Below are 24,545 nucleotides of genomic sequence, written 5' to 3'. Positions count from 1 at the left end.
ACCATAATGGGGGCCGAGGGAAGGGCAACCCAAGTGCCCCTCTCTCGTCCCCTGTTCACCAAGGTTGGGAAAACACACCTAGAACATGCATTTGTCTGTACCCCCTCCTGTCCAGTGGCATTGCTAGGGAGGGACTTATTGACTAAACTCCAAATTGAGATTGCTTTTACTCCTGACGGAAGGATGGAGATACGGCTCCCTAAACAGCAGAGTAGTAACTACCAAATGGCCCTTTTGAAGGTTGCAGAAGAATCCACCCCAGAGGCCACCGAGGACTGGAGCTTTATAGAAAACAGAGTCAACCCTCTAGCTTGGGCCGGGATTGGAGGGGCCTCTCATGCCAAGTCGGCAGCACCATACAAAATTACCCTCAAGGAGGGAGCAAGGCCTGTTCATGTGAAACAGTATCCCCTTTCCCGCCAAGGAAAGGAGGGCCTACAACCAAAGGGCCTATAACAAAGCTCCGAGAAGAAGGCCGGCTCATTGAGATAATGTCCCCCTATAACACGCCCATCATCGCTGTGCCAAAAAGGGGAGGGGGGGGCAAGGGCTTTCGCTTAGTGCAAGACCTCCGGCTCATTAATCAGCAGATCGAGGCCCCTCATCCTGTGGTCCCCAACCCACACACCCTCCTTGTAGGAATTCCGGAAGAGCACGCCTGGTTCACTGTCATAGACCTAAAATACGCCTTTTTCAGCATCCCCCTGCACCCTGATTCAAGGCCTTTGTTCGCCTTTGAATGGGAAAGCCCGGGGGGGGGGGTCAAAAGTTCAATTAGCATGGACAGTCATCCCTCAGGGGCTGAATCTCTCACCGGTGGTCTTTGGCCAGCAGCTCCAAAAGGATCTCGAACCCTGGGTCCAGCAGCACTCAGAGGTGCATCTCCTCCAGTACTGTGACGACCTCCTGATTTCAGCCAAGGCCAAGAATGCGTGCCTTAGTGGGACGGTTTCCCTCCTCAACTATCTAGCGGGGGGGGGGTATAAAGTGTCAAAAGAAAAAGTACAGTTGGCCCAACCAACTGTAAAATTCCAAGGCTACCACATAACTAAAGGGACTCAGAGCCTAGGGCAAGAAAGAGTTGAAGTCATCCGTGACACTCCTGTCCCTAAGTCCCCCCGCGAATTGAGGGCCTACCTGGGGTTGACCGGATTCTGCCGACTATAGATAGCAAACTATGGGGAGACAGTGCGGCCGCTGTATGAGGCGCTGCAGAAAGATAGACTGGATAAATGGAAATGGACTAAGGAAATGAATAAGTCTTTTCTCAGTCTTAAAGCTGCTCTTGTGTCACCACCTGCTCTAGCCATACCAAATCCCAGCCGGCCATTTAGACTTTATGTGCATGAAAATAAGGGCATAGCTTCGGGAGTGCTTTGCCAGCGAAAAGGGCCCTCTTGGAGACCAGTGGGATATTACTCCAAGGTCCTAGATGTCGTAGCACGAGGATGGCCAAGTTGCCTGAGGGCAGTAGCGGCAATAGCTCTGGTTTGTGCTGAAGCCGAGAAAATGACAATGGGAGGACCCATTGAAGTTTGGGTGCCGCATGGAGTGCCACAAATTTTGGGATCAGGAGGAGGAAGCAAATTTCTCAACCCAGCCCGGCATTCCCGATATGAAATAGGTTTACTAACAAACGAAAACCTCACTTTTAAGGCTTGCTCCAGCTTTAATATCGCCACACTACTGCCAACATTACTGGGCACAAACGGATCAGGACTCCCAGATCATGACTGCCTTGAAGTATTAGACCTAGACACCAAAGGCCGACCGGACCTTGAGGATGAACCAATAGAGGGAGCCAGAGATCTGTTTGTAGATGGATCTAGCTATATGCTGGATGGAAGGCGCTACACAGGCGCGGCTGTCGTTACTCTAGAGGAGAGTGTGCGTGAGGAAAGGCTGCCTCCTCATTTCTCCGCCCAATCCGCTGAACTGGTAGTCCTGACAAGAGCCCTGCAAGCCAGCAAGGGAAAGCGAGTAAATATTTATACCGATAGCAAAAATGCCTTCGCCGTTGTGCATGCTCATGGGCAACTGTGGAAAGAGAGGGGATTCCTTACAGCAAATGGATCTCCAGTGGCTAATGGCGGCCTAATAGTGGATCTTCTGGATGCCCTCCAGCTACGCTCACAAGTAGCTGTTGTCCACGTCCGAGCCCATGGGAAAGAAAAAGAGGAAAAATGAAGACAGGGAAACCAGAAGGCAGATGAGGCCGCAAAAAGAGCAGCCAGAGAGGGAATCCAAGGAACATTCCTCATTCTACCCAAAAGAAAAGAGCGCCCCACATACTCCCCTGCTGAGTTACGGATGGCACAAGAACACGGAATAAGTCCCTGCAATGACGGATGGATCCAGATGACAGATGGAAGACTGCTTCTTCCACAGACCCTGCAGAGGGTTGTTCTAGAGCAAGTTCACCATTCTCTTGGACACCCTGGAGCATCAGCCATGATCGACTATTGCAAGAGGCTGTTTGTCTCCCCTGGCTTAACTGTATGCGCCCACCGACTAGCCGCAACCTGTGAAGTCTGCCAGAAAACCAACCCTCCCAGGGCACCCCCTCCTCCAAAAGGAGGGCGACCATGGGCCTACTATCCTTTCCAGAGGGCGCAGATTGATTTTGCTGAGATGCCACCATGTAGGGGTTACAGGTATTTGCTTGTAATAGTATGTCAAATGACAGGGTGGGTAGAGGCGTTTCCATGTAGGAACTGCCAAGCTAAAACTGTTGTTGCTAAATTGTTACAGGAGGTGGTGCCCCGGTTCTCCCTGCCCGAAGTTATAGAGTCCGATCAGGGCTCACATTTCACCTCAGTTATCACACGGGGGCTGGCACAAGCTCTGGGAGTAGAGTGGCATTTACATTGCCCCTGGAGGCCCCAGGCAAGTGGACAGGTTGAAAGAATCAATCGGAGCCTCAAGGAGACTTTAACCAAACTCCAACGAGGGGTGAAGCTCACTTGGGTTGAGGCTCTGCCAATAGCTTTAACGAAGCTTCGAAGGATGCCAAGAAAGGACATAAAATTGTCCCCCTTTGAACTGATGTTTGGGTTCCCGCCTCGGGTACACTGCGGAAGGAGGGAGGAAGTCAAGTGGGAGGTGGGTGATCAGATGCTAAGGGATCAGTTGACTTCTCTCCAGTCTGTTCTTTCACAGCTACGAGCTTATTCCGTTCCGTTTCAGAGACTGCCATTAGATGCACCTATCCATCTCTTCCAGACGGGAGACGAGGTGTTGCTGAAAAAGTGGAATAAAGAAGCTTTAAAGGAAGGGTGGGAGGGGCCTTATTTGGTGGGACCAACCAGCCACTCGTGTGTAAAGCTTGTGGGTTCTAGTAAATGGACACATTGCAGCCGGATAAAGCCATTTAAGCGACCCTCGCTTCCTTCTGTCACCTGGAAAGAACAGGAGGACACAGGCAACGGTCCTTTGCTCCCTGGCACCCCTCTGGAAGCTGCCAAGGACACAGGCGAAGAAGCCATCCAGGAGCCACAATCGCCTGTAATATACAAGTCACAACATCTGGGAAAAGCTCGGGTTCGAATTACAAAAAACTTGTAATATGAAGCAAGTATTGTGGGTGGTGTTGGTAATGTTAGTTAAAGAAATATTAATGTGGATGGTGATACCTCAAGGACTTGGGCTTGACAGCTTTAAGATAAAACCCCGAAATGTCACACCAACACCCCTCAGACCACTTCTGGTACAGATCCCTGAGAAAGAGAGGCATCCCTGGAGAACCAGGTTAGGGATCCCAATAACAAAGGAAACTGATAATGTGTGGTTAGAGTGGATAAAGTATACAGCCAAGTCTTTAAATAAGTCTGACTGTTTTGTTTGTGCCACAGGGAGATCTGTAGCAAAGGTGCTGCCCTTTCCACTGGGATGGGACACTCCTTCCCTCCTCACCTGCGTGATCCGTTTGTTCCAACACCCTGATGCATGGGGAGAGGAGGAATGCCAAACCCTCAATAAATTATACCCTCCACTCAAATCAAAGGATCGTGTCAGACCTTCCACAGTCTTCCTGCAAAGAAGAAACCATACCGGATGCATACACCGAAACCTTGCAGACACAGAGGGGCGTATAGGGAACCTGACGAGTAAAGTAAGATGTGTTAATTCCACCCGCTTTAGGAATAATTCCCTTTCAATCCCACGAGCTGATCTCTGGTGGTATTGTGGTGGCCTAGAGTTGTATGAGGTATTGCCCTCCAATTGGTCCGGAGCTTGTGGGTTAGTTCAGTTGGCAGTCCCCTTTTCAATTGCATACCATCCAGCAGAGAAGACTGGCCAACCCCGGCAGAAACGATCAGTAACCCCTTTTGATGATCAAATATATATTGACTCCATAGGAGTACCAAGGGGAGTGCCAGATGAGTTCAAAGGAAGAAATCAAATTTCTGCAGGATTTGAATCTACCCTGTTTTGGTGGGTGACCATTAACAAAAATGTAGATTGGATCAATTACGTTTATTATAATCAACAGAGGTTTATAAACTATACTCGAGATGCTGTAAAAGGATTGGCTGAGCAGCTAGATGCCACCAGCCAAATGGCTTGGGAAAATCGGCGTGTTCTTGATATGATGTTAGCAGAAAAAGGAGGGGTTTGTGTCATGCTAGGTGGACGGTGTTGCACCTTCATCCCTAACAACACTGCCCCAGATGGCACGGTAACAAGGGCTTTGCAGGGTCTCACCGCCTTGTCTGAAGAATTAGCCGAGAATTCAGGGATTAACAACCCCGTGACTGACTGGTTGGAGAGATGGTTTGGAAAATGGAAACACCTAGCAGCCTCAATCCTTATTTCGCTTGTAGTGATGATAGGAGTTTTAGTGTTATTTGGTTGTTGCATTATCCCCTGCGCTAGAGGCTTATCCCAGCAGTTAATTGAAACCGCTCTGTCAAAACAGATGCTCTTGCTTTATTGTGCTGATAAAGAAACTCCGTTTTAAATGCTTTAAGACGTGAATAAAGACTTAAAGGAGGGAATTGTTAGAAAAAAGGAGACTCCATAACCGTTGGCGTCTCAAGTTACGTAAGAGCCCGAGTGGCGGGAAAATATAGGCGGAGCAAAAAGGGAATCATACTGACGCGCTCATGACTAACGGCTTGGTAAGCTGATAGTGACTGTTTATTGGATATTAACTTAGTGAGCCGATGTACTGTTTCATTGGTTACTGGTAAGAACAATAGAAGCGATATGATATAAAGGGCTTTTGCACACGTGTCTCGGGGTCCAGACTGCTCTGCACCCGTTTTGCAAAACGTTCAATAAAATAGTGTTGGATCCACTGCTGCCTGCCTGGCATTCTTTTCTTCTAAACCGAAAGCAAGGACTTTTTATCTAACACTTGTACAACTAAATTGATCAATGCTTTGGACAGTCTCACTATCTTCACATTCCTCATGGCATAGACTTAAGGATAGCACATAGGATAACAAACTATGACAAGTTGACATGGGGTGCTTCCAGATGGATGGCCATTCCAATTAGCCATTCCATTTTTCTCTCCTTAAAGGATTTTTTGAGGTAAGAAAAAAGAAAGAAGAGTTCTCATAAACACAGCTCCTATTTCTAGCCTTGAATTCAACGGTGGTCTTAGGTAAGCTATAACCACCTATCCTCTGATATTCCTGAAGACAATTACCACAGAGAACAACTGGCTGTAATCTGACGCTTCATTGTTTAATATGTATCTATGTGGAAGCAAGCCACCCCAACTAATTGATAAGACTGTGCATAAAGCCTTCTTTTTTATTTTCAGTTGGAATGAAGTCAAGTAAACATAGATGAGGGCATTTGTTTCTTGTGTCTTGAAGAGACAAGGATGCTATAAAGCAAGATCAAGATAGGAATCAAGAGTTGAGCTTTTGTTTTCTGATGTTTATCACCATTTTGCTAGAGAATTTATTCTAAAATAATTGCAAATTGTGATTATCATTGCATCATAAATTCTACAACCTGTCCTTTAGTTACCATTGCTACATTTTTAGTGTTTGTTTTTCAGACCAAAGGTGATGAGTCGCTATGTAATTGAAATAATGTTGTTCTTGTGTGACACATGGCCTCTGCTAAGTAGCAGGTCCTAGCCATACTGAATGTCAACTTCTGGATCATCCTGTCTGGGGTAGATTGCTATTGTTCCACGAGGCACTCATCAATTTCATCAGGCTGCAGCAGAGGGAGATATGGGAAGTAGAGCATGCTCCATTGGCTCTACTGAGAGACCAACACCATTTGGCTCCTCTGCTCCCTGTAAAGTCTCCATTCCAGTTGGTCATTATAAGTACAACTTTAACAATTGGTGCCAAAATTTGCTTTTTCATCTTTTTCTCCTCATGCCTTTTAACTTTTGTGTTGTGTCGTTTAGATTGTAAGTCTTTGGGCAGTGACTGTCCTGTTTTTACCGATTTTATATAAGCTGCTGTAGGAGCCCCTTTGGCTGAAGAGCAAGATAAAAATGCTGCCATTATTATTATTATTATTATTATTCTCCTCACATTTATGTTTCTACCATTTTGGGTAAGATATGGGAATATTTTTGGAGTAGAACTGAGAGTGCTTGGAAAGCTAAATGTTGAACATTTGTAATGTAACTAGCTTTCTCAACAGGAAACTCCTGTTTCTTTATTCTCAGAGACTTGTTCAGAGATGCAAAAGTTAATTAAACTCGTGGTGGCAGCTCAAGTTTAAAACTGTGCTTTTTCTCAGCCATAACTTATGAACCCCCCGATCTATGACATCTATGCTTTTGTGACCATGCATGAGATTTGATCTGTGAGAAAAGGGAACCAAGAAGAGAAGGCAAGATAGGACGAATCACTGTGCACAACTGGCAGAGAGACTGTATGAAAGACTAAAAACTAGGGAGCAAGAATTGTACACACAATACAAGTGGCCATATAGCACATTCATACTTCAAGAGTACAATGAAAACATATATCCATCAATTCACTATGATGGCATTATACAAGCCATGTTTCCAGTCCACCACCCGAAAAATAAGAATAATTGCCTAGAGGAGATGCAGAAATAATTTCATTTATTTTTGTTTAAACTTGTTCCCCAGAAAAAGAGTAATATATATATGTGACCTTCCAATAAGCGTATGATAGTTGGACAATATAATTGCTCTGTCTGAATGAGGGCCATGAATTTGGTACAAAGTTCCAGCCCTGAAGCCTTATCAGAAACAAGTTCAGGCAGAAAATGTATAGTCTGATACAACTAGGAATGTTTTTTGGCAGTATAATAGTGGCAATGTTATTGTATGTAAAATCTGAATGGGATGGGTACTTTCCCCAGTGCCATTTTCCCAATGAAAATCGCCCCCTGAAGCTATTTGCACGGGTGTGGAAGGGGGGGATATCGCTCACTGCAATTAGGAGTGGCAGAAGAAAGGGTGGGAAGTGGGGTGCTTATGCCTTTTGTTAGCAGACTTTGTCAAAGGCGCTGGGACACTGGGAGAGTTTTTCCCCTTATGCCCAACGCTGGAAGACTTTTTTGGATTTTTGCTTAACGTGGTCGGGTGAAGCAGGTAGCTTTGCTTCGGGTTCTGACTGGATGTTGCACCCTACCTAGTGGTTTACTATAGGTGGTCTTGATTCTGATTAATGTATGATTTGTGCGGAAGGGAAACAGTAGACCACAAAGAGTCGGACACGACTGAACGACTGTACAACAACAACAATAGAGCAGGAGTCTTTTATTTGTGCGCTGCAGTGTTTGGGATTCAGGATTTTAACGTTAGAGGCTGCTCTTCAGAATAAAGGTGCAATCCTATGCACTTTTAAGACAAAAAAAGGCCTAGTACTCTCAACGTCCCTCCAGACAGTCATGGGACGGCTCTGGGGTGGGCAGCTTTCAAGGCTTGAGTATGAAGGTGTTGAATGGAGTCGTCGTCCAGGCTCTGGTCTTTGGGCATTTCTACACCAGCCTAAAACCCTGCATTTAAAACAGGGCTTTCTGCCTCCGTTTTAAATGCAGGATCACCACTGCCTCCCTTTACATGTGCTTCCTTTCCCCTTCCCCCGTATCTGAGTCTTCCACTATCTTCCATTGATCTCGCTCCTCTTCTTGCCGCTTTTACTCTTTTCACGGAGGAAACGGAAGCGGAACACGACGGGGTAATAGCTCGTTACCTGCGAGCTATTTAAAAACGGAGCAAAGGGCATTTAGGGCGGGAGGGCTACGGCGTCGCGTGAAGAGCCCGCAAGCGGCCGTGAAGGAGCAACCTCAGCGGCAGGCTAAAAGCTCCGCGTGACGAGGCCCTTTGTCATCGCTCGCGGGAGGAAATTCTTACTTCCGACCAGGAGGTGGCGGACGTAGCGCCTCGCTTTTCCTCGCTACGCCAGAGCGCCCAGAAGAAGGGAGCGGCGCATGCGTAGCGCCTGCCGGAACAAGCAAGCCGTTGGGCCGGGCGGTCGGAAGGAGCGAGCGGTCGGCCGGCCGGCCGGCCGGCTGTCTGCTGTGGCGATGAAGCGAAGAAGCGACGCCCTCGAGCCTTGACCGCCAGCCGAGGGCGAAGCGGGGATGGTCAGGGGCCAGGCCGCAGCCGTCGCGGTGGGGAGTGGGAGGAAGGGGCTCTTCCTCGTTCAGCGGGAGCCAGGCGCCGGCCTCCTCCCCTCCGCACGCGCCCCGCTCTCCCGCCGCCGTTGCCTAGGAGACTGGAAGCGGGCGGGCTCCCTCGCGCTGGGAGTTGGCGGCGGCGCGCACCCGCCGGCCGGGCTCGGCCGAGACGGCAGCGCGGGCTCGGCGGCGGCCGTGTCGCGCGGCTCCGCCTCCTGCGCCGGCAGCGCCTGTTCGCTTGGGGCGGGCGCCCGTTTCCTCAGCCTGAGCGCGGGTCGTTGCCGAGCCGTCGAAGAGCGAGGTGAGAGGCGGCTGGTAGGAGAACGGGGAAGCGGATCCGCCGGGAGAGGGAGGGGTGTGTGTGTGTGTGTGTCGGTTGCTTAGTTGTGCACATCATGCGAATGCCGGTGCCTCACGGGCTTCCGCTCGCAAGCTGACCTCACGGGAAAGTTTTAATTGGCATCGGTACCAGAGCCTTTCGGCGCTTCCCTGCTGCTGCTTGCGAACGGCAGGTTAAGGGCGCAGTCCTGTGCGTGTGTTTAGACAGGAGAAAAGTTCTATAGCTCCCAGCTAGCCTGGCTGGGGGATGCTGGGATTTGTAGGGCTTTTTTTTCTGTCTAAACACATGGATAGGATTGCGTCCTGCAGCGGTTTTTAGAATTGCATTTGCTGGCTGGGGAATGATGGGAGATGTAGGACGTCTTTTCAGTCTGCGCACGCAGAGGATTGCGGCCTAAAAGTAGTAGCTTCTTTTCATAATATGCACATCAACCGTCTGTTGGGTTTTAAGTATCCGGAGAAGGATCGAACCGCAGCTGACCACTTCGTTGTCAATGGCGCATGTGCTTTTTTGGTAACCTGTTCGAAATCTGATGGAGTTTTTAAAAAGTTATTCATAGTCCTTGGATTGTATTCCTACTGTGCTAAAGTATTCTTTGGAATTAGCTAATAATGTGTGTTTTAATCCTCAGATTACAATATGCATGCAATAAAGAGATCAAGAAACGTTTTTGTACGTTTTCTTTATTGCTGTAAGTCTGCTGTACACTCTTTAGGATAGATGGGATAAGGATTATGAAAATTCCATATTGAAAGTATTTTGTTTCGGATAAAAATAACAAATTATGAATTGCTTTAGTTGTGGTGTAAGTGTAGTTGCACTTACAAAAATCTCTCCTGTCTGTTTAAAGCTGGGAGTATGTGAAAAACCCTTGCCCCTTTATGGCAAAGGGGAAATGATGGTGCTAAACTGTAGAGGTGTATTGTGATCCAAGGTTGGAGGAATTATTGTATTACATATATTAATATGTTGCTTTATGTTAATACTTATTTCTGTGTGCTTTCCTTCTTTAGATGTAAATATCTGTACATCTCCTCCACAGTTTGAAAGTAGCAAGGGTAGTTTTTCTCTGTCGGGAAGCAGGAAGCTTTATTTTGACACCCATGCCTTTGTGTGCCTCCTGGAGCAAAATGGTAACTTTTCTGCTATATATATCAATATGCATTCTACAATATGAGTTATTGCTTGTGTTACCTTAATAATGAGCATTAGCTTTCATTAGATAGTCTGGCAAATTCCCCAAATTCTTCCTTGTCAAAACCAGATTTTCCTCTTCTGTATATCCTTATATATTTTGGTGAAAATAAATTTGTTGAATTTTCTCATGCACCTACCTTGCAAAAAGGAAATGTATTCTGTTGGGGCCTTGTTTGTTTATTTAGGTGGCAATCCTAAACCTGTGTTAATCAGGAATAAGCTCAGAAGACTTAATATTTTGAGTTATTATGCGCAGAATTGCGCTATTTCTGAGGTTTTTGTTGTGTGTGAATTGCACATTGTTAACATCTGCCAAATAATAACTTTATTTTTTTTAGGATTCACTACTCAGCAATCTGAGATTGTTGTGTCTGCTTTAATGACCATCATGAAAAGCAACGTGGATGTTATATATAAGGACATGGTCACAAAAGTACAACAGGTTAGATACATAAAAGTGAAACATTCTTTAATATCCAGCCTTAGCCAAATTAACTATTGGGTTGGATCCAGACTTAGACATACTAAGAGTAGATTAATTGAAATGAATGGGACTTGTTAGTAATGGCTAACTGAAGTCCCGCTGATTTTAGTAGGTCTACTCTAATTCTGAATCTCAGTCAAGTGCCCCATTTGCATGTAGTGATGGTAAATTGTGGGTTAATTAACCCATGATTTGCTGTGGTGCATAATGATTTTGAGTATGCAGCCCCCAATCGGAAATTGCTCTGTAATGTCCAAAACCAGACAGTATGGGTTAATCATAGGTTAAACAACCCAAAGCTAACCTAACAACGAATTGTAGGTTAACTCTGGGTTGTTTAACCCACAATTTCAAAGCAAGAGGTCATTGTGAGGAATGGGATGTCTTTGCATACCACCCATTTCCACTTCTAGCATGTTGGGAACTAGTGCTATCTGACTGCTGAAAAACAGTTTTATGCATGATTTGAATAAGCCGCTTGAACCATGATATAATCTAGTGTATGGTGCAGTATGGCCTAGGCCAGCCTTACTCAACCTAGCTGGATTCTGGGAATTTTAGTTTGGAGGGCAACAGGTTGGGAAAGGCTGGCTCAGATGATACTGTGCCATAAAATATATACTCTTTCTACCCATTTTCCCATCCAACCCTCCTTCTATGCACCATGCAACCTGGGCAGGATGTGGGAAAATGGAACTCTAGCCTAGCTAGACTCCTCTGAAGTTTGACTGGATGAAGCCCTCAGCCAGTTCAAAATTGTGGAATACCAGTTCAAAAAGAATCATTGCTATAATGATGCTATTAGTACTACTAGGTTGACACTTCCTTCTTTCTTTTCAAAGGAAATTGCTCTTCAGCAGATTATGTCTCATATTGGTGTTGTGAAAAAAGATATGATTATTTTGGAGAAGAGTGAATTTTCAGCACTCCGAGCAGAAAATGAGGTAAAAGTAACTCTAAAAATTTCAGACCTATTTATGCAACATACATTGAATAAATCTGTTGCTCATTGTGATGGCTGGAAATTCTGTAGTGAGTCTGCTCAGCCTCAGCCCCCATCTGGAAGTGAAGAGAATGATTATAGTTGTTAAAGCTTGTTAATTAGCCTTTGGTTTTGCTATATGCCACTTATCAAGCATTTTGGCTGTGGTTTTGGTCTGTTTAAAAGAGGAACCATAAAAAAGCAACCATAGAACTAATATGTGGAGATGACTTTTGAATTTACCGAAATAGTACTTTGCAATGCAGAGAAAGTGAAGTATGCTGAAGTCCCTTTGATTTCAGTGGCATTTTGGTATGCTGTCTAGCAGAAATATGGTACATCTTTTAATTCAGTTATTAATATTCCACAGTTAGATACAGCAGTCACAATCTGTTAAGTGCATTTGCTGTTTAGCTTAAGAGAAGCAAAACTATGTACTGATTTTCTTGTGAAGGGAAGGCTTCTTTATTCCTCATAACTGCATACAAGAGGTGTAAGCATTGCCCATCTATCTGCTGAAAGCTCCAAAGCTACTTAGGGTGCAATCCTATGCACGTTTAGACAGAACAAAAGTCCTACAACTCCCAGCATGTCGCAGCCAGCTGTACTGGCTGTGGAATGCTGGGAGTTGTAGGACTTTTCTCCTATCTAAATGCATAGGATTATGCCCTTACCTAGTTTAGACCCAATCCTTGTCACGTAGGCAGTGTGTGTAGTGTAATTTAACAGTTTATTGACATTGGAGACACTCGTTTTGGAATTCCAAAGTCCCCACTTGATTAGTCCTTCTGTGGCATCAAAGCAACCAAATCAGTTGGTTGTAACTTTGGCGTATGAATCACCACATTTGTATTCTGCATTTATGTAACTTTAATGTCTATTCTCTTTTTTTAATGCAAAGAAAATAAAACTTGAACTTCGGCAGCTAAAAAGGCAAGTAATGGTAAGATACTTCATACCTGTATAATATAACTTTACTAAACATAACATTCTAGTTACACATGTTGCATATTTGGCCTTTCTGTAAGATGATATTTTAAGGCTGCAATCTTATAGCCTCTTTACTTGGGAGAAAACACCACTGGATTCAGTTGGTTGTACTTCTGAGTGAGCATGTACAAGATTGCACTGTAAGACTACCAGTGCTTTCTGAGAATAAACAAGTCAGTAGCATTATTAAAGATGGTGGTGCCAACTATTTGTCTACTGTGTGCACAACCTTGGATACAGGGTTTTTGCTCCTGCCCACATACAGCATCTGTCTAGAAGAGTGAACCACATGGAACCGTTTGTACTGCTTAACTCTTGCTGAATCAGAATGACAGTGCAGTAATACCTGCTTAAGTTATGAAATCTTGGGGTATGTCTGCACCAGTGCTTCTGTACCCATTCCATTAAAAATGCTGATGTGAAGAAAAGGTGTGGCCCACCATATTGCTTCATCTGTGCCTTGGAAGCTCAGTGCAGTTGCAGGGACAACCCCCTGAACCCCACGTTCAGAAGGAGGGGTGGGGCTTGTGCTCCCTAGAGTGAGGAGGGCCTGCTTTCTCTGGTGCATAAAGTTGTAGACCCCTAAGAATCATTCAGCTCGCAGAACACGAAGTTATTTGTTAACTGCCACAAAAAATCGCCCAAAGGAAATTAATGCCAGCAAGGTCTCAGCAAGAAATATTAGGTCATATTATAAGATGAGCCTAACTGAGATGGCTCCAGCAAGAAGGCCAAAAAGATATCTTCTGGCGTCACTAGCTGATTTGGGTTCAATTTCATCATTGTCCCCAAAATGTTCACTTCTGAGCACACTAGAAAAGACATTTCCTTGCATTCTTTGTGGTGGTTAAAATGAGAGATGGATAGCTTCCCCTGGCTCACATTGGATTGACTTGGAAATGAGCCAAGCAGTTGGAAAATCTGAAATTTCTAATTTTCCACAGGTGTACCTTCTGAAAGCAGACCTTATGGGCATATGGAAACAGACAAGACAATAGTCCATACCTTTGCATGGGACTGCTTTCCAGTGCTATATCTCAGAAACCCACTGCTGAGGGATGGAGGCCTATACCCACAGGGTGACAGAGTCCCCTGCTGGAGGTGGGCATTTGCTTCCCCAGTAGTTGTTTCCCCAGGCATAGCTATGCAAATCAGTGGTAAACCCAGAAGTCTTCTTCAGCTTGCATTTTAATCCAAGCAGGCAAAGAATGTGGAGGTCTCTCGTGCTTGCCTCTTGTTTTTAGTCAAGCACTGCCAAACCACTAAGGTTTGTTTCCAGGCCTGAGCCTTGTGACTTTCAGCAGCAATAACTATCTCTAGTATTTCTAATACTGCTTTTCAGACCAGGTCCTTCAAAACAGTTTACATAAAGTTTTGGTGTTTTTTTAAACATACAGAACAATACAAACAGGATAGAGACGAAATTTATTAAAAACCAGATAAAACAGAACAAAATAGCAATAAAGGAACAGAATACAGGAAAACCTTTCATCATTAGTCATAGAATCAGAATAGCAGGGTTGGAAGAGGACTCAAGACCATTGAGTCCAATTCCCTGCTCAATGCAGGAATCTGAGTCAAAGCATCCCTGACAAGTGGCTGTCCAGCTTCATCTTGAATGCCTCCAGTGTGGGAGAGCCCACCACCTCCCTAGGGCATTGGTTCCATTGTCATATTGCTCCAACAGTCAGGACGCTTTTCCTGATGTTCAGCCGGCATCTGGCTTCCTGTAACTTGAGCCCATTATTCCGTGTCCTGCACTCTGGGATGATCGAGAAGAGATGCTGGCCTTCCTCTCTCTGACAGCTTTTCATGTACTTGAAGAGTGCTATTATATCTCCTCTCAGTCTTCTCAAGGCTAAACATGCCCAGTTCTTTCAGTCCCCCTTCATAGGGCTTTGTTTCCAGTCATGTATTAACCAGTGGGATCAGGTGAGGTTTGCAGTTTTTTTAGTGGCATGTGAATGAAGACAAGTCCTTAGATCAGCTTTCCACAACTTGGTACCATCCAGATGTTTTGGACTACAACTCACAGCATTCCTGACTATTGGCTGGGGCTGATAGGAGTTGGAAGTCCAAAACATCTGGAGGGCACCAGGTTGGGGAAGGCTGCCTTAGATGTTTGTGTTTTTTAGTTCCCTTCTCTGTCTACCTTGTAGTATGGCTGCTCGGCTCTTTTGATGCTGCTCTCTTCAAACATGTTCTCACTGTGTTCTGTACCGTGCCCTTCAGATAAAATGGTTCTTTTAGAATTATTGCTACTTTAGATGGGGGGGAAAGTGCAATTCTTTGCATGTTTAGACAAATAAGCCCTGCAGCTCCCAACATCCCCCAGCCAACCATGCTTCTTGAACACTTTGTTGAAATGTGCAGCTGCTTATGAACATTGCTTGTATGGTGGCATTGTCAATTAGTCAGAATTGTTACTGGGATGTAAAATGCTGTCTCAAGTTAGCTGAGCTGAACCACTTATAGCTGCTGAATAAGTAAATCATTGATGGGTGTTTCTAAAGGTCAGTGGATGTTGCGTCATAGCTGCAGTAAATGTGTATTGAGTTCTTTGGAATTATGGCAGCTAGTTTCTAAAGTTGGGTAACCATTCATCAGTAGTGTTAAAGGTGTGCCTTAACTACCTGTATAGATAACTTGCAGTTTGTAGAGTTGTGCAAACTGTCTCTGTGACCCAGTTTGCATGTAACGACAACCCATGGTACAGGAGTGAGTGAACATGCTGCCTCCTACCCTCTTGCTATTTTTTGTTGTGCATCTGGTTTAGAAAACAACCCAAGAATGTCCCATTCCTGGGTTGTTTGGCATGATGTGCAAACCTGGAACTCGGTTGTTGAGGGGGGGAAGTAACCCAGAGTATTAACCCATGACTTGTTGGGTTAAAACTCTAGGTTGTTTCTCCCTCCATAACCCAGTGTTCTGGATTCACACATCACAGGGCGTTCCTCGGTTGTTTTCTAAACTGGATGCAAAGCAGAAGCGGCAGGCAAGAGACTGCTTGCTCACTCCCCCATGACCTTGACCAATCATGGTCTAATTAATGGGTTTATTAATCCATGGTTGGTTGGTTCCACGCAAACTGGGTCAATAAACATTTGAGTATAGTACACCTGTGCATGCTTTCACCCAGGCTGACACTTCTTTTTTTATCCCTCTAGGTTGGGACTGCTCAGTAGGAGAAAAAGTTTGGCAGGGCTGAAAAATATTTCCAAACTTCTGGAATAACCCAATGCAGAATATTAAAGAAAATCAAATATAATATTGCTTTATTTTGAAATGATAAAAGAATTTGTATGTCAAGATATAGGCATTATTTTTAGTATTGTACAATTTTTCTCTAGGATGAGACTTCCAAAGTTCGTACAGACAGCAAGCTAGATTTCAATCTAGAAAAGAGCAGAGTAAAAGAATTGGTATGTACATTTCTCTCTTATATTGTTCAGGAACATTACCACAGTGTATAGTTTAGACAAAGATGTTATTTGTAGTCTGTGAAGTTGCTTGTCTTAAGGATTATGTAAATCATCTGTGGGAATTGTGTTTTAGTTTAGGGTGACACTTGGACATACTACTGGATTTAAAACATGATTAGTAAGTAGAACATTCATCCCTCACAAAATAATAAAAACATTTTAGGCTTATTGTTTCCACATATTGGACTCTTCTGAGTGCCTAATAGATATGAGAACTTTGTCAATATTACACTTAATCATAAGTAAACTTGTCTGGCATATTCCAAAAACCACAGAGCAAGTATGGTCCAAAAATAAACTGGAAGATATAATGTCTTTTCTAGTTCAGGGTAGGTTTAAAAGTATAAACTTATAGTGTAAAGTATAAACTTTAAAACTTAACTGATGGTATTTTTGGCAACAGCGAACTTGTAATGTTGGCATGGTCATCGCATAAAAGAATGCAGAATGGAACATTCAAAGTCAGAAGCTGTTGCAGTGATCCTGGAAGGTGTCAAAACACACACAAACTGAAGCACAGTGTTAATGCAGTGATACTTGAAGGTGTTAAAAATGAAACAAAGCAGTGTTTAATGAAAAGTGCAAACAAAAGGGGGTTTTTGAAAAGCAGGAGCTTTTTTTTAAAGCATTGCTCTTATTTTTCAGTATTCGCTTAATGAGAGAAAACTGTTGAAAATGAAAACAGAAATAGTGGAATTGGTAAGAACTAGAAGCTTAATTATTGTGTTAGGTTACCTTCTTGTGTGGGAACAGTGATGGAACCTTTAATCTTTAGGAAAACCTCTTAGAGGCCACCTCTGTCTTTTTTCTTAGAGTGTGTGGGTCGTTCTCACCCTTTGAGCAGGGTTAAGTATTTTCAGTGGGGCTTTCCTGCAGCAGTTGTAATTAACTCTTAATGCCTAAGCCTAGCCTCTCCCCTCTTCACTGCTACTGCTATCCCTCTTTCCTCCCCTTCCAAAGAACACTGACTTTGCTCTTTTTTCCCTTTCCAAACTTGGCTTGCCACTGTACCCAGAATCTCTCAGCTCCTTCCCCTTCTTTTGGTGTACACAAGCAATGGGCAGTTACCTTACAAACGCCTTTACCAAAGTCTCCTGGAACCTCCCCCTTCCTCATTGTTCTGTCTGTCTTCTGTCAAGGTGGCCACCACCGCTACTTTTCCAGGCCCTGTTACTGCTGCTTCTCGCTCCATCCAGCATTTAAGTGTCAGTAGAAGGGTGCTGGATGCCCAGCAACTACCTCAGGCTGCGCCTGCCCCAGCTGTACACACTTCCAGCCAGCTTGGTCACAAGCATGGAGTGGAAGTGGGCACCCACCGCGCCCAAATCTCTACAAATTGATTAGGATAATACTCCCCTCCATATTTGTTGTGCAAGCTTACATACATTACGTTAATGTTCAAGGCATTTAAATATTTATGCATTGAAGTAGAAATAGATTCCTCACTGTGCAAAATGACAGCTGTTGCTTATCATTTTATATTAATTGAATATGAAAACAATCAGCAAAGGTGGCAGTGTAGATAATAAAAAAAATCAAAAATCCATATTCACGTAATACCTTTTTTAGGCCCAACTAAAAGTCACAAAATAATATGAATGCAATATAAAACATGAGGTTCTTCTGGATAAAGTTTAGGTGAGTTCAAAATCATGATTGATACGAAACTGTTGGAAGATTAGTTTTATGTAGAAGTCAGCCTTAAAAATAGAGTCCATTTTAGAATTTCTAGGCTGAACATAAGGAGAGCCCTTAGATTTTTTCCTTCTAATTTAGGCCTTTGCATCAATAAGTACTGAAGTGCTATACATTCCAAAGTATATTTTAACTTCCCAGATTGACATGCATCTCCAATGGCAATATGAGTGAAGACTTGACTGCCCTTTGAGGGCTTGGTCCAGGTCAGTGAAGGGTTTAAATAACATTTGAAATGAACCTGGCTGGTCCCCTGTGTACACTTATTGTGAAATCTGCAAAAGTTCCCCTCTAAAAATAGCTGTGTTTTGAGGTATACATGGAGAGAAGTAAATCTGGCATGCTTAATGTTTATGGTTTAGTCTCAACATGTTTACAATTCTAACTTTTTTTTTCCTTTGGGGCATGATGTCTAGTCTCTAGAACACCACCATTTGTAATTCAGTAGTTCTTTCTTGCAGATTGAGCTCTTGGGGCATATAGGAGTAAAACTGCAGGTGGTGTGTTTTAATCTATGCATCTCTTGACACTTTCTCAACTTGGAAACATAAGAGTGTTTTAAGCATGTGGGAAGAATACTTGTACATATGGGAAAATATGCCAAATTGGACTTGTTTCTGATGATTCAGTACTGCATGTAGGAAGCATCTAATCTTTTAGAAACACATATAGATTCCATCCTAATTATTTTTACTCTGAAGTATATCCCATTTTATTTCAGCAGAAATTACTTCCAAATAAGAAGTGTTATTTTCACATTTTGAAAAAATGTCACTACTTTCGTGTATATTCAGATTTAGTGTCCTACGCTTTTTTGTAGATTCTCTGAGAATACCTAAGTAGATACTATTAGGGTAGACATACAACCTAAAGAATAATTCTTGGGAGGAGTGAATTTTTAATAGCCAGGTGGGGAGGAGAGAACCTAGAAATATATGTCTAATAATGTTAGACCCAAGAAACTGGCAGAGTATCGCACAAATAGAAAAATTGACCTGGTAGCAATAGTAAAGAGAGCATTTGTGTTCTATAAAATGTTAAAGTATTTCTGTTTGGAGATGTGGACTTAATTTTTAAATGGTAATGTTTAAACTGTATTGAAGCACTACTTTTTTTTTTAAGCATGCACAGCAAGATCGAGCTTTAACACAGACAGACAGGAAAATTGACACTGAAGTTGCAGGTCTGAAAACAATGCTTGAATCACACAAACTTGACAACATTAAATATTTAGCAGGTAAGTAGTTCTGTCTTCGTGGATGTGCTTAGTCAACTGTCTTGCTTGTCGACTATGCATGTGTATATTTAATATTATTTGCATCTAAAGTGATGGTTTCTGATTGCCTGCCAAGAGTTACTAATTATGTAGTGGAGGTTTATTTAGAATATAGAGACCTCCGATTAGTATCTCAGTATTAGTATCTTTGCTGATGTAATGTCTCATCTAGCTGTGTATAATACTACTTCTGTTGCTGTTTTGTTAGATTATATAGATTTGACTTGTGATACATTTCACCACAAAAATCCGATATTATCCATTAGCATGTTTTCAAGAAAAAATATATACATTGTGTATAAATGTATGCACATTGTAAATGTATAAAACAATTTGAATAAGATAAACTATTTTTATATTTCTCGTAATATCTATCTTGGAATGGTATTTTCAGCAGTAGTATTTTACCCCAGTCTTCTTTTTCTTTCTTTCTTCCCGACCCCTCTTCCTTCAAAGCCCTTTAAAATTGTCCTTGCATCCTGGAAATGCAGATCACAGACTGTGATCGTACAAGCATGCAAATCCCATTGGTTTTCATGATACCTAACAAAGCATTGTTGCAGGCAGGATTTAAGTCATATGTTGAAACAGTTTCATATTTCTGTGTTGTCAGACTTGTATTTTCATAAGAATTAAAATAAGCCAATGTGTATGCTTTCTTCCCCACCCTTATTTTCTTCCAGGTTCAGTATTTACATGCCTTACGGTCGCACTGGGGTTTTACCGTTTATGGATATAACAAAGCATCTATTTTTAAAAGACTTGTATTATCTTGCCTTAAATGCATTGTCACCTAGCTGAAATATTGTAGTACTTAATTCAAACAGTCACTGCTATGTTATTTATTTGTTAAACTGCAGAATGTAAACTGAAAACTAAAGAATGTGCCTGAAAATTAATGCAAGTTTCAAAATATTGATAGAAATGTGACCTGAGTCACAGGCAGCTATAATTTGCAGAGTCCTGTCCATCCAGTTAAACCTTTGTGTATCTCTGGGCTACAGTTCTAAAAGCAGAATTCAGCACTAACTGGGGAGGGGGGGGGAGCTCTAATCATCCTTAACATTGAGCAGTATCCAACAAAGTCATTCCACAAACTCAAATACTGTTAGTGCGGCTCTACAGAATCTTTCCATTGCACAAGCGCTTGTGCATTGTGCTTGTGCATTACACTTGTGCAACTGGTTGTGCAAATGTAACTTCAGTTGAATTCTCATCTTACAAATAGTTGGGAACTAGTTTTTTCTAGTGCAGCATCATTTGCGCTAGCAGAATTACACAGTTGGATGCTGCCCATTGTTTCTTCAGAGTTAGAAATTATTGAGTTAAATCATAATTTGCATATTTCCTTTGTGTTGATAACACATTGAAAAGATTTGTTGTCCCTGTATTTTAACACATGGGTTGCTTTCATTGTGATCTGCTTTTGAAAATATCCATCCAACTAATGATATTTTATGATAAGCAAATGCCAAATGAACAGTATACTAGAAACTACATCCTGGCTGTTATCTTGATAAATTATGAAGAAACCAAAGATGCATTAGCATTAATGCATGAGATGCATTAGCATTAAACACTCCATTTTAGATAGACATTGAAGACTTCTTGGTTGATAGAAGAGAGTGGCCTCTGCTAAGGAATTGTGGAAAATAAGGTTAAAAAAGTTATTGGAGAGAAAATAAGAGGCTGACAGCACAATACCATAAATGCCTACTCAAAGTAGATCAGTGGGGCTTACTGCCAGGTAAATGGGCATAGGATTACAGCCTAAGCTAGATGTTTTTCACTATCTCCATGGTGACAATAAAATTAAAGCATAAGGCAAGCTTAAATGCAACCCAACAGTAAGAAAATGCACTTATCTTAGGACTTGTCTTGAACTGTTTTAAAACATTTACTAGTGAGTACTTGGTAGTAAGGCCAATATTGTGGAATACAATGGTATAAACTAATCACTGATGGATTTAACTCTTTTGTAAGCAATCCTTCCTAAACCGACTAGAGACTTCAGCTAAAAATATCTTTCTAGGGCACAGTCCTCAAATACTTACATGGAAATAAGTTCCACTGAACTGAGAACAGACTTTCACATAATTGCTCTGATTCAGAGAGCCTTGTCTATAGACCGCTGACTCATTTAAATGAAAGGAATAGATCCGTCTGCACGTGCAGGGTTATATCCAACAGTGTCCTGCCACTAGTGGAGCAGACACCACTGGCAGATTGAATTCGCCATGCCCCTGCAGCCCCACGTGTCCCACCTCAATCTGCTTTGGAGAGTTGGGGAACCCTCGAGCAGATTTGGGGAGGTGGTGGGAGGAGGGGAAGGAAAATTGTGTCAGTGGATGGCCTCACTTGCATAACATTGGATTTAACCCTGATTGACTTCCACTGAAATGGCCTGTAGGAATTTGGTTCTCTTTCAACCATTCTGTTGTGGCAACTCTCAATAGTTACTACATATTCCCCACTCCGAAGGCGGGTTCAACTGTTACGCTGAGTGAAAATGTAACCTCAGTCAGCTGGTTTTGGTTGTCATGAAAAGGCAGAAAATTGATAGTTACTTAATTTATTGCTACTGTATTTTTACTACCCAAGAGGGGAGAAGCACTTCTGGGATTTTCTGCCTCAAGTGTCAAAATAGTCTGGGTACTCTGCACCTTGGCATGAAGTGGAGGGTAGGCATTTTCCAGCAAAAATATCTTGGGCTGTCCTACTCTTAATGTAATATTTTCTCCCTTCTCTTACTTTGAGCTGTCAGAGATTGGCAAGAAGGCCATCAACTATCATCCCTGTTTCAGAGACTGAAATCTTTGCAGTCTAACTTTTTGTCTTTGGAATTATTCTAAGTGGCATACTTTGTTTAATATGCCCTTCCAAGAACAAATTTTGGCTACAAAAAGTGACCTGGTTGGTTGCTGCTACTTGTACCATTTCAGTTAACTTTACACAGAGCCCTAAGAAGAGGTAACAAAAGTAGATGAGTAGGATTTGCTTAATAATATGGAAGATGTGAGAATATTCCAACATACTAAGGAAGCTAGCACTAAACTTTTTGGCTTTTCGTCATTGTTGCCAGTGTACTGCATATAAAACTATTTTGGAAGAATTATGTAACTCCAGCTCCAAAGCTTCTTTATTTGTAAGCTGATAGAATTTAGTTGAAGTGTTTGTGTAACTATATATTTGTATACCTAATATAAACTAGTGACATATAATATTTTGTAAAGAAATACCTTGCTTGGTCAAGATACCTAAATAGTTTAAGTTTTAAAAGCTGTTCAATTCTAGTATGGCACGATCCTATGCAGATAGGCGGCCGCCTCCAAATCTGGAGGTGACTGCCTATCCAGTGCAGGGCAGGAGAAGCATGGACGGGATTGTTCCCTCCGCACTTTTCCTGCCCTGCATTTGCAGCTATACAGCCGATTGCGTGTAGCAGCGGCTGTGTAGCTGCGGGAAGGCAGAGTGGGGGAGGAGGCTGTAGAATATGTTGTACCAGCATTTCCGCCCACCCCCGGAATGCCCTGTTTTGGCTGCTCCGTGCTCCTCTTGCGAGCGTGGAGCACAGGGCAGCGCGGATGGGGAGGAAAGTCCGTTCCTGGAAAACCAGATATCCTATGGCTGTCTAGCTGCTGACTAGCAGCCATAGGATTGCTCCCTCTGATTCTTTATTCTTAGCTATAGTACAAATGCAGTACAATAACTATGATCCTATACGATTGGCTTGTAGAAGGGAATTGATGGGGGCAGAAAAGAATTGGCAGGGGCATAAGTGCCCCATTAGATTCTACCCTAAGGTCACATCAAAGTCTTGGAATTCAGTGGGACTAGCTTCCAGATAAATGTATTTAGGGCTGAGCTATACATTTTTACCATTTGGCTTTTCCTTGAAGGTTTTACATATGAGTAAATGCATTCAGGCTTGGGACCATATACAAGATTAGATTGGAAGTGTCTACATAGTAGCTAGTTTGAAATGAAATGCTCCTTAAAACCTTTTCCTAGTGGCTGGATCTCTGAAGTTACCCACGTGAAGATAGTATGACTACAGTATTCATTAGTAGCTCTGCAGTCATTTCTGTGGCCTCAGAGCATTGCAGGTCCCTCCCTTGTCCCCCTTATACTCACTTATGCTGCAATATTTATATTTGCAGTAGGCAACCCAAATCCCCCACATTTGTTTTAACTTTTAAAACAGCAACTTTTAAAACAGCAATCTGAACTCCATAATGTAAAAATAAAATGAAAATCAAGTTCGTTCATTTTAATTTTATTTTTACATTATGGAGTCCAGATTCCTGACAGAGGTGAGGAGACAATGGTGGAATTTCAGCAGTATCCAGTAACACTAGAAGCTCACTTTAAAGTAGAGGGAAGATAACCTTTTATCTTTGGATTGCCTTGTGTATATTAGAGTGCTACATATTACCTGTTTTCCGCCTGAAAGATAGGCTGTGACCCTAAATAAGTTTTGAGCCTATAGGATATAAATGGTGAATTAAGGACCATATTAATTGTTTCACTGGTATTTTTTAAATGAGATCCACTGTGTTTCCCCTACACCACCCTTTTTTCTATGCTTGGCTTCCTGTGCTGATGCCAAAGAACTATAAACTCCCCCCCCACACATTTTATTCTGCATTTTCTGGTTGATTAATTTATGCTACTCTTTTCTCAGTTTAATTATTAAACATTGTTTTATTATTGCAATCATGTTTCTAGCTACCAAGCCCTAAATTATTGTCTCTCTTGTTTTCCAGCATGGTTTAAAAGTTTTCTGTGTTAAACCATAAGTTACAAAGAGATTTTTAATGGTTAAACTAAAGTGTTTCTGGGATTGTACTACACATGTAGGCTGGAGACCTGGATATACTTAATGCCAGTATATTTTGATGTGAAATAAACTCTTTGCTCATAACTAAATGATTTAGGATAATGTGGTCTTTTTCTCCTAATATTATGTGTTGTCTTGATTGGGGTAGGCAATCTGGCATCGTTCAGATGTTTTGGAATAGAGCTCACAGCCCCAGTCAACATGGCCAGTGGTAAGGCATGATGGGCATTATAGTTCAAAATAACTGGAGGGCCCCAGGCTGCTTACCCCTAGTCTAGACCTACAGAACTGGACTGTAGAGAACTGGACTACAGAGTTTCTGCTTATATCTACATATAAGTAGAACTATCTGTACTTTGGGTGCAGAATGCAGTTTTACATACTTTGAAGTACTGTATAAGAGTGGCAAAATCTAAGCTTTTATTCTTTTATTCTCCTTCTCATTCCAGGAGAGCAGGGCTATGGATTTGTTTAAAAAGGAGTTAAAATGTTAGTACGCTGAAGCTAACTTAATTTCCAGTTTAACGAATTCGATGAGGAGAGGAACTCTAAACTAACCAGTAGATTTAACCACCTTTCAACCTAGATGCTTCCCAAGGCATCTTAAAATTATATAATTCAGTACACAGCTATTAACTTAATCTCAGAGGTGGGACCCCTGAGAGGATATGATGTTAAAGCA

At 42.6% G+C, this 24,545-nt stretch overlaps 1 protein-coding gene across 1 annotated transcript; it reads left to right on the top strand.

The window, feature by feature from the left end:
* The first annotated feature begins 8,404 nt into the window (after positions 1-8,404).
* MCUR1 (mitochondrial calcium uniporter regulator 1) lies at positions 8,405-23,954 on the top strand. Its single transcript, XM_084850198.1, has 9 exons — positions 8,405-8,878; positions 9,931-10,050; positions 10,453-10,556; positions 11,441-11,542; positions 12,482-12,523; positions 15,921-15,992; positions 16,698-16,751; positions 18,870-18,984; positions 19,707-23,954. Exons 1-9 carry the CDS (start codon positions 8,542-8,544, stop codon positions 19,760-19,762), a joined length of 1,002 nt encoding a protein of 333 aa, XP_084706324.1. The 5' UTR covers positions 8,405-8,541; the 3' UTR covers positions 19,763-23,954.
* The last annotated feature ends 591 nt before the right edge of the window (positions 23,955-24,545 follow it).

The sequence above is a fragment of the Heloderma suspectum genome, chromosome 4 (genome assembly GCF_057233095.1).
Source record: "Heloderma suspectum isolate Gila_16-S chromosome 4, 16-S_ref, whole genome shotgun sequence".
Taxonomy (NCBI): domain Eukaryota; kingdom Metazoa; phylum Chordata; class Lepidosauria; order Squamata; family Helodermatidae; genus Heloderma; species Heloderma suspectum.
The sequence above is the reverse complement of the archived record's forward strand: the minus strand, read 5'-3'. Positions and strand labels throughout refer to the sequence as shown.